General features: G+C 37.6%; 1 protein-coding gene across 1 annotated transcript in view; it reads right to left on the reverse strand.

The window, feature by feature from the left end:
* Positions 1 to 841: 841 nt before the first annotated feature.
* The window catches only part of FAP (fibroblast activation protein alpha), a 94,951-nt gene continuing 82,356 nt past the window's right edge, over positions 842 to 13,436 (reverse strand). The window contains exons 22-27 of the mRNA XM_032286557.1: positions 13,148 to 13,202; positions 4,978 to 5,077; positions 3,868 to 3,932; positions 3,293 to 3,365; positions 2,955 to 3,028; positions 842 to 1,236 (exon numbers count right to left, since the gene is read on the reverse strand). Coding sequence (XP_032142448.1) covers positions 1,135 to 1,236; positions 2,955 to 3,028; positions 3,293 to 3,365; positions 3,868 to 3,932; positions 4,978 to 5,077; positions 13,148 to 13,202 — 469 coding nt within the window. The 3' untranslated portion in view covers positions 842 to 1,134. The remainder of the gene's footprint in view (positions 1,237 to 2,954; positions 3,029 to 3,292; positions 3,366 to 3,867; positions 3,933 to 4,977; positions 5,078 to 13,147; positions 13,203 to 13,436) is intronic.

The raw sequence follows: 13,436 nt of genomic DNA on the forward strand, positions 1-13,436 counted from the left end.
TTCTGGCTACAAAGCATGAGAGGATTTAACCTGCAACTGGAAAGAAAGTATTAGGCAAGGGATGGGGAGAAATTACCCAGGGCAATCTAGTGCTAGGGATTATACAATGAAGAGTCCCTTAGACAGCAGCATGGTGGATACTTCCAACATTCACTCAAGAAATATCTTCTGGTGACCTGATACAGATCTTTTATTCTGAGGCAATCACTGAGATGGCAGGTCACCAGTACTTTCTAATTGAAGGTGATAATAAATAGCAATGCATTGCTTTGAGAGTGTAGGCATTACAGCAATTTTTGTCCAATATGAACTTTATAATGTAGAACTAAAACCCCAGAAAAACCTCATAGATATAAAATTTTTCTTTCTAGCTATTGATGTCCATTTTATTTACTTACTTATTTATTTATTTTTGTTTGGTTTGGTTATAGGTTAGCTATCTGAAAGCAGTTACCATTACTAGCTCTAAAAATGGATTCAAAATAGGAACACTTCCAAATTAGAAGCATTTTTTAAAAGGAGCCTGAATTCAAAAGTCTGACTTTATCTTTATCGAAGGCTTTTGGCAATGTTGAAGAAATCTTCTGGGAGAAATGTAATAAACATTTCTTGGAGGGACAGCATAGAGTACAAACATCTCAAACGTGATTCACTTACATTTTCTGAACAATGCTTTTGCCTACTCTGAGCTATTGGTTCCAGTATTTGGAGTTCTCATGACAGAAAACCAAGACCGCTTCTAGATTCTTCTCCTCCATGACCACCCTAATATTATCTATGCACTTGCTTCTTCCTGTGATAGAACCCGGAACCTGAAATCAATGAATACAGACAACACAAAAGCACTTGAACTTTTGACTTTACTATTTTTCCTCAAACAAACAGGTGATAAAACACTGTGTTTAAAGAAAAATGCATGACTCCCTTTCGTCTTCTTTCACAGAGTACCAGAAAATGTAAACAATACTTAGCTTGAACTTCTGAGTCCTCATCATTTTTCTTTTACCAGGCTTTAGAACAATATTCGTTTGTTAATGCCAGCATTTTACAACATAAAAAATAAAACAAGCAAACGGTCTGAAGCATTTATATAAAGTTTTCAGATTCTGATACAGGCTTGCATCTGCATCGTTTTTAGTCCAACAAAGAGAAACACTGCTTTAGGAAGTGGGTCATGTGGGTGTATAAGTGGTTCGTGGACTGGCCGGATAACCCGTGGTTCTGGTCAGAGTACCACTGAAACACAAAGAAAGAAGATTGTTTTATTCCTGTAGCCACAAAATGCAATTAGCTTGGACTTTTTTTTGTGCTCTCAGGACCTGATAATATTTCTATTATGGGGAAATTCTATCTAAGAACACTCCAATAAATAAAATAGCTTACATGTAAATGTTTACAGCAGGAAGATTTAAAGAGCTTTCATTAACCTCCACTACTGTTTCACACGATTTAAACATGTTTTAAACCTCAGTGGCTGAGCCCTCAAAGCATCCAGCATCCTGGCGGATCAGGATCAGGAATTAGAGTTTGCAGAAGTGATGCACTGGGTTTGTTACTTTGCTTCTTTGGAGCATGGTTTCTCATTTGAAAAAACAAAGGGGTTGGATTTGATTTTCCCTGAGAATCCTTGTAGCTCAAAAATTCCATGAGGCTTTCAGCCTGTGAATCTAATTCCTCCCTGTTGCAGAAAATCCACAATATAATGTATTCATATATAACCATAAATACCCTTTATAGGAGTTAAAAATAGCATTAAAAAAGTAAAAGATAGTATTATAATTTATTGTTGGAGAGATGCCACTAAGATTATTGCTTTCACTGAATAAAGGTAGCAGTGGTCATGATGTAACAGCATATATTTACTAAGTTGAATTTACTTTGGGGATCACAATAAAAAAAGGTCAGAGAAAGCTCATCTCACTCTGTACATTTTTAAAAAATTGATATATAATAGTTGTAGATCTTTTAGGGGTACAGGGATATTTTGATGGCTGAATCAATGTGTAATGATCAAATCAAAATAACTGAAATATCCATCACCTCAAACATCTTTCCTTTATGTTGGGAAAATTGTAATTCTTCTCTTCTAACTACTTTGAATTATATAATCAGTTATCATTGACCATAATTTCCCACTGAACTTATTTTTTCCTATCTAACTGTGTTTTTGTACCCTTTAACCAACTTCTTATACTGCCTCCCCATTTCCTTCCCAGCCAGTACATTTTTTTGAACAAATCTTGAAAAGATGGGGGTCACCTTTTCGGGGTTCTTGTTCAACATAAGCAATTGAGGGAGCATTTGTGAGAGGAAAAGGTAGCTACTGAGAATCTCCTCACCCCCCGCCCACTGGCTTTGGCTTTTACCTTATTTTCTTTTCTGGTTCCATTTCTCATTTCTTGTGCAACCTGGATTCTACATTTGGCTCATTCATTCATTCACTTAGTAAGAAGCTGAGCATCTGTGATAGGCCAGGTGTATGCCAGTGGATGAGAATACATAGGTGAAAAGTTCTCTAACCCCCAATAGAGCCATATGATTTCAGGGAGCCTTAGAGGGTTGTGATGACATTCTGGAACTGCTTCTTACTGAACAAACAGAATCTTCTAGCTGCATAAAGATGCTCAGGTTTTGCAGGGACTCTAAGCATGTAGCTACACTTATGTACACAGGATTTCAGAACTACTGGATGTTTGACCTAGAAGATCACTTAATCTTGTGAACTCCTTTATTTTATATGACTCAACTGGGAACATGAGAGGTGATGTGGTTTGTCTCGGGTCCTTCAGGAGTTAAAAAAAGATCCCAGATTCATTTGAGAATGTTCTGCCTACCCTATCCTGCAGCCTCTTTGTCAGATTTTACTTTAAAAGTTAAAAAACATAAAAATATGAACCCCTCCTTTTAGTTTGAGGGTCTAAGGCCATGAACATGAGTAAAACAAAATTATGTACCATTGCTTGGAAATCCACTTGTGCATTAACCAGAGCTTTAGCAATCTGTGCTGAGTTTTGAAAGTGCACATTATCTGCAACAAAGAGAGAGAGAGTTAAAGTGCTGCTAAATACCAGAAAGCATAGAGTGACAATGTACTGCCTGGAAATGAACACCAACGATTATCTAGTCATGCATTTGACATTGTCAGCAGTGAGTAATCACACTCAGATATGGAAATGTCCCTGACTCCTAGGTACTGACCCTGAGCACAGGCATAGGAGGATGCTGAATGTTTCTTAAACAAAGTGATGCTGGCTCAGTATTTTTATGTGTAAGAGTCTTGCTTAAACCTCACCATCTGCTGTTCCGTGGATGAGAAGATAGTCTACATTTCTGAAATATTCTGCTCTTGCCATCACAGTTGAATTCTGGAAAAGAGAAAAAAATTAACATTTTAGTTGCTGCAAGTTCTAATAGAGAACTAGCTAAATCATTGTGCAATGGACTTAGCACCAATACTGAAATTATGTATTGCTTTGGTTGATAAATATTTAAGAGTCAGAGCAACACATTTTCATCATCATTTGCATTACTTCCATCTGATTCTTAGTTTGAAAAACTGAAAGTTTATGTGTCATATGTTACATATGAGTGAGACCTTAGGCATAAATGATGCCCGCTCAAGCTGTGTAGGGGTTGGGGGTGGGGAGGAAGATTGGGAAAAGAGAGGTTAGGGAAGGGGAGGATGGGAAAAGAAAGAACAGAATCCAAAAGGAGTAAAATCCTTTCTAGTAATGCGTTTTGCAATTAACAAAAGATTGTATTTGTTTGGTGACCCAGAATTAAAACTATAAACTCTGAACTACTGCTTTAAAATTATTTAGCCTATTGGAAATTAATTAATAACCTAAATAAAATGGCAACACTTACTTTATAGTGCTTAAGATTATCATCCTTTGTTGGGAGACCCATGAATCTCTCTGTGTAGATAGACGCTGTAAAATACATAAGAATACATTGTTTGCATATGATGCATGTCATTTCATTAACCAACAAGATCTTCCAGTTTAATAACTGTTTCTCCATTTTCCCATCTTGAGCTCTTGAGGTATATTCTTGCTTTACTTTGCTATAATGATTGGCCTCAAAGAATATGTGTCATCTCTGCAATTTGCCTCAACGTCGTTAGAGAAGTACGAAGGAAGAGATTATGGAAACAGGAGCATCTAAACATTTTCTTTCTATGACTAGTCTTAATATTTTTCATTCCTACTCTATATGGGCAAATGCTGAAGTAGGAATGACCTGTAGAATGGTCTCAATATATTTTAAAGAAAATCACAAAACCAGCCACCTTTAAGACTTTTACTGATATTTCACCTGAGATGAAAATATGTTCCCCAGATCCATTCCCCCTACACACACACATAGATGCACACACTTTTTTTTCTTAATCAAGATCCCCTACAAGTCACAATTGGTTTATTTCTACCCCAATACGGAGGAGAGAATCTGATGAAGCTAATTTTTGTCTAATTATTAGAATTCTTTCCAAATAATCATCCTGCATTTATGTAATGATAAAAATAGGCACACACAGGAGTATTTCTCCAGTAAAGTTTTTGTGACTTCGATTTCTGGAGCAATGGAGCTGGCAATTGCTAACTGTGGCACGGAGGTGAATTGCTTGGCCTCTGGCCTGACCGTACAGAAGATGTGCTTAAAAGCCAATTATGCTGTAGCTGTGTGCCTGCAAAAACAGAGTTAGCTCTGATTTTAAAGACTTGGTTCGGCAGGGAGTCAAGGTTTCTGGGAGAAAATAAGATATAGTGAATTATGAAAGAGGCTTTCCCCACTCTTGAGATTTCTTTGATTGTTACAACATGTTTATAATGAATGATATAAACAACTTTGTTTATAGATTATATTTTCCCCAGTGATGTTGGGGTGAATTTTACTGCACAATCCATTTTCCTAGCAACATCAAATATAATTATGTGTTAAATGCTTTCACAGTAATATTTATGAATGTTTCCATACCATAATATTCCCAGCTGGAGACTGGAGCCACTGCTATCCCACATTTGAAAAGACCAGTTCCAGATGCAAGGGCCAGTGATGAAATGTATCCTCCATAGGACTGTAGAGACATTGTTATGAATCAGACCCAGATTTACTTTCATAAGCTTTCCTCCATATGTTTATAGAAACTCTACTTACAATCCAGACTGAAGGGAGCTGGAGAATATGGCTAGGGGTGAATTAAATGTCTATCTTGCATCCTCGGCAGCAAGCTCCAGAGAAATGACCAGACACATGGGTCATTTCATCCCTAATATATTAGAAATGCTTGGTGTGCTGATCAGAACAGACTCTTTTAAAACATGGTAGAAGCAGTTTAAGAGATAGATAGAATTGCAATTTCCTTTTGAAAAAAAAATTATCCTTTTTTCTTTATATCTTTCCAACTAGGACCTTGCTGGAACAAAAACTGGATTTTACTTGAAAGAAATGCAGGGAAAAAAATTTCCAAAATTCAAATGTAAGATACGTCCTCACAGTTTGCAAAAGTCCTGTGAAGCAGAACATGTATCTATGTATTTACTTATTTATTTTCACAACAGAATACCAAAGGATGGCCATGAGAACTTTTTGGATAATTTAAGACATGGCCATTGTTTGTGTATGATGTACTGGTACATATTCTGCTTTAAGGATTTCTGACATAGCAGCTCAAAGAAGGAAAAGTCATCGGTGTCTTTAAAAACGTTATATTTCTTCCGGCAAATTTAAGGAAAAGGAAATAAATACAAAACAGGATGCAAATTGCAGAGTCAGGAGTAGGTTTAGCTCTCATAGATTTCCTTCTCCAAGGAATAAAGAGGTGATTCAGAAATGGGATCCTGTTAACAGAAAGAGATCTCTGCCCATGTCACTTGGAAATTTGAACGTTTTCTTAAATATGAAGAAATGAACAGGGCATCCAAATAAGGTTGCATTGCCTCGTGAGAAGCAAATTTGGTCTGTACAAACACGCTGTAAGAGAGGTGCTTCTCCTGGGAACGTGGACTAAGCAGTTGTCTGGGACATGGACCAAAAAAAATGTGTGCACTAGATTAGGAAGTGATTCTCAGTGTTTATTCTTGCCCTGATGCAAGAACGTCTCTAAAAATCATAAGGGGACAGCGTGACTCTCCAACTAAAGCCATACCTTGTTTTAAGGACCTATGACCCTAGATTTCTGGGAGTCACCTCCCTCGGATCAGGACAGATCATATCTTCTTTCCAGAGAAAGTCACTCTTTAGAGAGGGAGAATGAGTGAGAGAGAGAGAGAGAGGTAGATAGACATGGTGCTGGTAATAGGTCAGTGGTAGGGGTCTATTTTTAATTCGGGAAACTCATGGAATGGGAGAATCAGCTAAACAATCTTGCTGAATCTAACAGTTAAATGAAGAATTCTCAAACTAATTTACGGTTTTATATTTCTAGCTCTGGGGAATTTTATTGAAGACCTTTAGCTATAAAACACAGAATAAAAGAGGGGGCTCCGATTGTACCATGGACTCTTTGTTACACTTGGAGGAGAACTGAACCATGTTTTAATAGGGGAAAAGTATATTTTAAAAACAGAAGATACACTTTGGGTTTGAAAATCCTTCTTGCAAGTGAAAATTCTCTGTCTGGTTTAAACTTTCACTTATAATTTAAAAAATGACTTGTTTTGATTAGCAGGTTTGCAGCAACTTCTGCTGAAATGGAAGGGCTTTCCTTCCTTCTTAATTTCAAGTTCAAGTGAGAGCAGAATAACCCTGAGACCTTTAGAAAAAAAATTATTATTGTTTGTGGTTTTATTGGCAAAGTGTGTTTACTACAAATAAAAATACCGGGTCCTGCTTCTCCTTTCCTATATCCCAGAGCAGGAAATAAAGTGAGACTTGAGATTAAAAGACTTTGCATATCGTGAAAAGGTTTTTGAACATTTCTGTTGAAAATCTTAGGAATTATTAATCTGTATCTATTCAGTGATTAGGTGATAGTGCTGTATTTAAATAAACTTTTCCTGTTTTCAGAATGAATACAAATTTTCTGTGGGAATTTGTAAGAGCAAAAGCGATAGTATCAGCAGCACAACAAAAGAAGGTGTACTTTAAATTCTCGGGCAGCTTGGAAAAGCTATTCCTATTGTAGAAATGAAGAGGGGGAAAAGAGAAAACCCGAGTTGACTTTTTCCTGCCCCCCCTCCATGAGTGGGGCTCCCAGGCAGAGTGGGTGGCTGTTGCAAGAAAAGAACCCACAGAGCAGATTGGCCATGAGAATTCTGGAATTTTGTCCTTTGCACTTAGACGCCTTGCCATTTTGTTTAAATGAAGGATATCTTTAAAAACATTCTTAGAAGGGCACAGGATTTTGAAGGAGGGTTTACGAAACACTCTTATTTGAGGCATAATGCACACTGGAACATTTTACCTATAGGCAATAATAATAACTAGCTAACATTTATGTGGTCAGGGTTATTGCAATGGCCTTTGTGGTCTCACACAATCTGTCTCCCTTCTCCCACCTCATTTCTCCCCTTCCTTTCTCTTCCCCTTCTTCACTGGCTTTCTTGATGTTCTTTGAACTCTCCAAACATGATCTGGCCTCAGGACGTTTGCAAATGCTGTGAACTTCTGCTCTTTCCGCAGACATTGTCATGCCTCACTTCCTCTCCTCTTCAAATGTCACCTCAAATGAGCCTTCTTTGCTGTTCTGATTTAAAATCGTACCAACCTGCACCACTCCTCTTTTTGTTTTGTCTTTTTCCACAGTGCTTAACGTCATTTAACATTTTACTATGTTTTACTAATTTATCTTGTTTATTGTCGTCCTCCCCAACCATTCCCAACTCCTTTAAGTGTAGATATTTTTTTCTGTCTTGTCAACGAATGTATACCTATCACTGAAAATAAGGCCTGAGACACATAGGAATGGAATAAATATTTGCTGAGTATGTGACTTTGCTATTACTTCATCTAATCCTCACAGTGTCTCGGTGAGGAAATTATTGCTGCATTTCACAATGAGGAAACTGAGGTTCAGAGTAAACTTATAGCGGCTGTGGGGTCGGTAAGCAGCAGAGCTGGGACTGAAACCCAGGATACTTGACTCAGTAACCCGGGCCCCTTCCTCTGTATCCCTATACTTAGGGCAACCTCTTTTGGGGAAACTATAAGTTTAGAGTCTAATATAGTCTCATTAGAGGTGCATTTGTCCTACTTTTACATCGTTGATCACACATAGCAATTCAAATTACTTATAATTAGTCACTGGGAGAGAAAGGAACTAAGATTAAATCATGAACTAATGCTTATTCAACACCACCTGGCTAGGCCTATATTAACAAAGCGAAGCCCAGAAATGAGGCTGTTATTCTAATAATTTAGGCAAAACCCTCGCTACTCTTCAATTGTCAGAATAATTGTGCTGAGTTTTCTTTGCATATCAGGGTTTTGCAACTCTGACACTATTGACAATTTGGGATGGATAATTCTTTGTTATGGGGGTTGCCCTGTGTATTATGGGATGTTTAACAGCATCCCTGGCCCCTACTCACTTGATGCCAGTAGCACTCCCCCAGTGTGACAATTAAAAATGCCTCCAGACATTGTCAAATGTCCCAAGGAGCAAAATCACCCTGGTTAACAACCACTGTTATAAACAAATACCTCTTAGGCACTGTGGTGGGCATGTAGTGAATATTTATCAAGCAGCTAAAACCAGGGTTAGTGGGCTTTGTTTTTTGTGAGCCAGAAAATGAAAGGAGAAGATAAAAGGGTTTCTTCTCCATTTCTTGAACTCAATGACGGAGGGTAATGTGGGATTTGGAGATTATTGACCAATTGACTCCAAAAAATTTTGTCTGGTTGGGTATGATGTATTTCCCTGACCACTATACTAAGAGTTCATGGAAACACATATATTTTTCTCTAATATGAAACACAATAAGAGCTAAGTAAACCTCATGGTAATTTTCAATGTCTTTCTCTTTTCCATCTCCAATTTGCCAGAGGTCCCTGCTTATTACATTGTATAAGAGCACACAGAGCTATGACCTCTTTTAACTGCTACTTCCCTGCCTAAATTCAGGCCTTTTATATCCGTTCCCAGTATTACTGCTCTCCTAGCCCCTTGTCCCATCCTCTCCCCACATGTCAGATTATCCTCCACTTTGCAGCCAAGATTATCTTTTTAAGACACCAAAACCATGCCCTATTGACGTCAAAAGCACCTTACAAAAGGGTGTCCATAGAAAACATTGCCAATATGTGTTCTGGGATGGTGGAGGAATAAGGAATTGGGGAATCGAATACTTTTTGGTAATACTGTGTTAAACAAAACTTGACAGTTTTCTTTATCAGTCTTTGTAGAGCCTATATTCACTATTACATAGAATTTGTGATTTGCCAAATTATTAGACCTTAGAACATTTTCCTGGTACTAGTGGGACACATTTGAGGGGAGACATGGATTTATAGGATTAAAGTCAGTTTAAACAGCATCATAGATGCGTGGTATGGCCAAGCATTGTGCTAAACAAACACAATTCTAGCTTTGTGCTCAGAAACAAAGCTAAAATGAGGCACAGTGCATTCCTTTGATGAACCTATCTTCTTATGGGAGAAACTAACTAGACAGATGAAGATAAAACATGATAATTACTATAAGAGAAATGCAAAGAGCTACTGGAGCACAAAGGAAATAATATCTGTGTTGACTCTTAAAGAGCAAGTGTGAGTTATCCATTTGAAAGTGAGGAAGAGGTGGGGAATGGAAGAATAGAATGGACATTGAAGATGTGAGAAACAACATGTACAGAACATGGGAACACGGAGGCATGGATATAATTTAAATTGCTCAAGGCACAGGGAGAAGTGGCAAGAAATGAGGGTGGAAAACTAAGCTGCAGTCAGATTGCCAAGGGCTTTGCATGCCAAGAAAGGTGTCTGGGCTTTATGTTGCAGGCAATGCAGAGTCCTATATAATACATAAGCAGAAAAGCCACACAGTAAAAATTGTTTTGGAATGATAACTTCATTAACCACATTGGACCTTGTGAGACCAAAGCAGGAGGATAGTTAAGAAGCAATTAGAATAGTTAAAAGATGCCACCCAACCTGTCCTCCACGGACCCAATCATCAGCATTACCTGTGGTCTTGTTGGAAATGAAGACTCTTGGGCCCCACCCCAGAAGCACAGACTCAGAATCTCTGGTGTCTTAACAAGCTCTCCAGGTGATGCTTGTGGAAGCTAAAGTTTGAGAATTTCTGGCTTAAATTATAAATGAAGGAACTCAAACTAAGGCAGTGTCAGTAGCAATGAGAACAGACTTTGAGGTTTAAGGGTAGAATTGACAGAACTTACTAATCAATGGAATTTTGAAATCAGGGACAGGATAGGTTGAAAACAGCTCTCAGCTTTCTAATTTGGGTGAATAAGTGTGTGGAGAAGCCTTAATAAAGATTAAGGCTTGTTTTAATATAGATTTTTAACAAGTTCACCTTAGGTGTAAGCTAAGTTTGAGGCCCACGTGAGACGTGGGAGAGATGACCAAAAGGCATTTGAAACATGGAGCACAGAAGAGTGTGCTGGTGGCAGTGATCTGGAAGTCATCACCATCTTTGATGCCACAAAGGTTTGCTGAAGGAAGGGAAGACTAATGACGGTCAAGGCGAGCTCCAGACCCAGAAAAACACCAATATTATAAATAATAAATTGAGGCCTGGTATGGTAGCTCATGCCTATAATCCAGTACTTTGGGAGGCTGAGGTGGGTGGATTGCTTGAGCGTAGGAGTTTGAGACCGGCCTGGGCAACATGGCAAAATCCTGTCTTGAAAACAAAAGAAGAAATATTAGCAGGGCTTGGTGGCATGTGCCTGTAATCCCAGATACTTGGGAGGCTGAGGCAGGAAAATTGCTTGAACCTGGGAGGTGGAGGTTGCAGTGAGCCAGGATTGTGCCACTGCACTCTAGCCTGGGGGACAGAGGGAGATTCCGCCAAAAAAAAAAAAAAAAAAAAAAGAAAGAAAAAGAAAAAAAAAGTATAATGATCACAGAGTCACAGAAGAATGAAGAGAAAGATGTCACAGTCATGCACAAAGCCCCTCCCCTTTAGGTGGACTAAAAGCCTGTCTATTATCTGTATACCTGTCTTTCTATTATCTGTATACTTACTTATTCAGACTCATTTCCTATACTTTCTTCAAGATACTTTAGAGTTTTCAAGTTTCAGGCATCCCTGGCCAGCTTAGTCTCCCTGTGTGCACCATGCTCTTTAACTCAGGTCCTGGGCAATGTGGTTTTCCCTCTGCCTGGAATGCTCTGTTCCTCAGCTATCTTCACCAATCTCAAATGCTAACTTATTTTGGAATCCTCCCTTAGCTCCACAGCCATAATTATCCACTCTTGTCCCCCTGTACACTACAGCAAGTTGCATCTCTCTTAACACTTGGAACATTGCTGAGCCATTGCTTATTTTGTTGTCTGTTCCGCTACAAGAGGTCTAGGGCTATGACTTACCCATCTTTTCATCCCCTAAGGAACCTAGTACAAGACCTTGTAGAAAATGTACTATGTGGATGAAAGAATGAACAAGTCAGTGATTAGACAGATGGATTCATAAACATGTTAAACCTGAAGAACTGATTTAAAAACCCTGTATAGTATTAAGGTCTTTATCTACATACCGGTTCCTTCTGCTCAGATGCTATATCACGTGGCAGCCCATTTCTTAGTTTCTTTGCTCAAATTTGCTCTCAGAGTTGACCTCACAGTTATCACCATGTTGGAAAGTAAGCAATTGAGGGGTGGGGGTTCTAATGTACTATTTCAGTTGCATTTGTCCAACTAGATGTGGTGTGAATCTATTATTGAAGAATTTCAGGCTGATAGGGATATATTTTTGGGTGATGAGTGGGTTTTTAGAAAATCATCCCACGTAGATGGTTTTCTACCAAACTAATACCTAGAATGCTATAAATAAAATGAAAAGTTCTACTTTATGGTTATTTCAAAGCCTGCAGCAAAAGCAAAGTCCAACTCTAAGAGAAATGTTAATGATTATATGTATATGTTCAACTTAAAATTAGAGTCTTTCAAGGATTTCAGAAAATTTTATAAAAATGGATGATAGGGAAGGTATTCTCTGAAATATTTCACTTAAAAATATTTCATTTATTCTACTCATTTGAATTTTATTCTGTTTAGATATTTAACATTTGATAGTTTTAAGAAGGACCAAATGGCTTGAAGTAACAACTTTCTTAAAATTCCTAACAGCTCTTCATCTGGACACTGAGCTGAGCGGAGCTGAATACTGCAGATTCCCTTCAATATTGGGTTTCATTCCCTTCTTCTCCTGGTGCAGGCCGCTCTCAGAGAAAACAGCCAAGAAAAACAACCCAGGCACAAATGGCTGCAAATTGACTTGCAAATGTACAAATTCAGACCAAAAAGTGAAACAGGAAATCTTCTTTGAAGAGTAATTATCATAATTTATAATGGGCAAATCTAAACTCTTTCCAGTATTTCTCTAAACTTTCCAGTGACTTCATTGCCCCTAACTGATAAGTTTTACCACTTCCTTTAAATGTGTATTTTCAAAATATGCACCGCTCCTCAAATGTGAGAAGTTTTCTCCATGGCCTATAATTAGGAAACTAAATAGTACTTCTCTCCAGTTAGACAAACGAACATTCCGTCTAGTAAAATAATTTGATTGCCAAATAAAAAGAAGCAAAATCAAACAGCTAAGATATGACTCCTAGGCTAGGTAGTAAGGAATATTGTGAAAGTTCCTGTGATTTCAAGTTGTAGCTCAGATTTTTGTAAAAGAATAAGAGATACATATTTAACTCTAAAATAACAAAGGAATTTAAACCTCTGATGGATATGGTTCCGTTTAGTATGCTATAATCTAGTAACAAAGGCTTAAGTAAAAATATGTCAATTATGAGTTAACTTACTGTACAGGGAAGAAAAGATTGAAAAAAAGAAACAAACACTTAAAACCACCACTTTGAAACCCAGATTATCCAAATTGACTGTTTCCATTGACAGATTAAATTATGTTGCAACATTAACATTTCATGAGAAACCTTCTAAACGAACACTTCAGAAAATGATGATTGCTGAACTGGATAACAGGCATAAAAAACATAAAACAACTCACCCAGCCCCATATGGCTATCCTTTTTTCATCAATGAAACCCATTTCTATGAATTTTCTAAAGTAAAAGAAACAAATTTTTAGAATGTTAAGTGTGTACACATGACATTTACTTCATTACACAAGCATACTTAATCCAAAAATTTAATAGAAGTGCTGCATTTTCTTTGTTTAAACACATGCATAATAAGGCTGCATTTACAAATAATTAAAATAATATTATCATGTTTTCCGCAAAGAGATAAAAGGATCCTCTTAGACTCTATTGTACAGTTATTGAGTGGTAAATTCA

Source organism: Sapajus apella, unplaced genomic scaffold, assembly GCF_009761245.1.
Source record: "Sapajus apella isolate SASKATOON/1434 unplaced genomic scaffold, GSC_monkey_1.0 scaffold18, whole genome shotgun sequence".
Classification (NCBI taxonomy): Eukaryota; Metazoa; Chordata; class Mammalia; order Primates; family Cebidae; genus Sapajus; species Sapajus apella.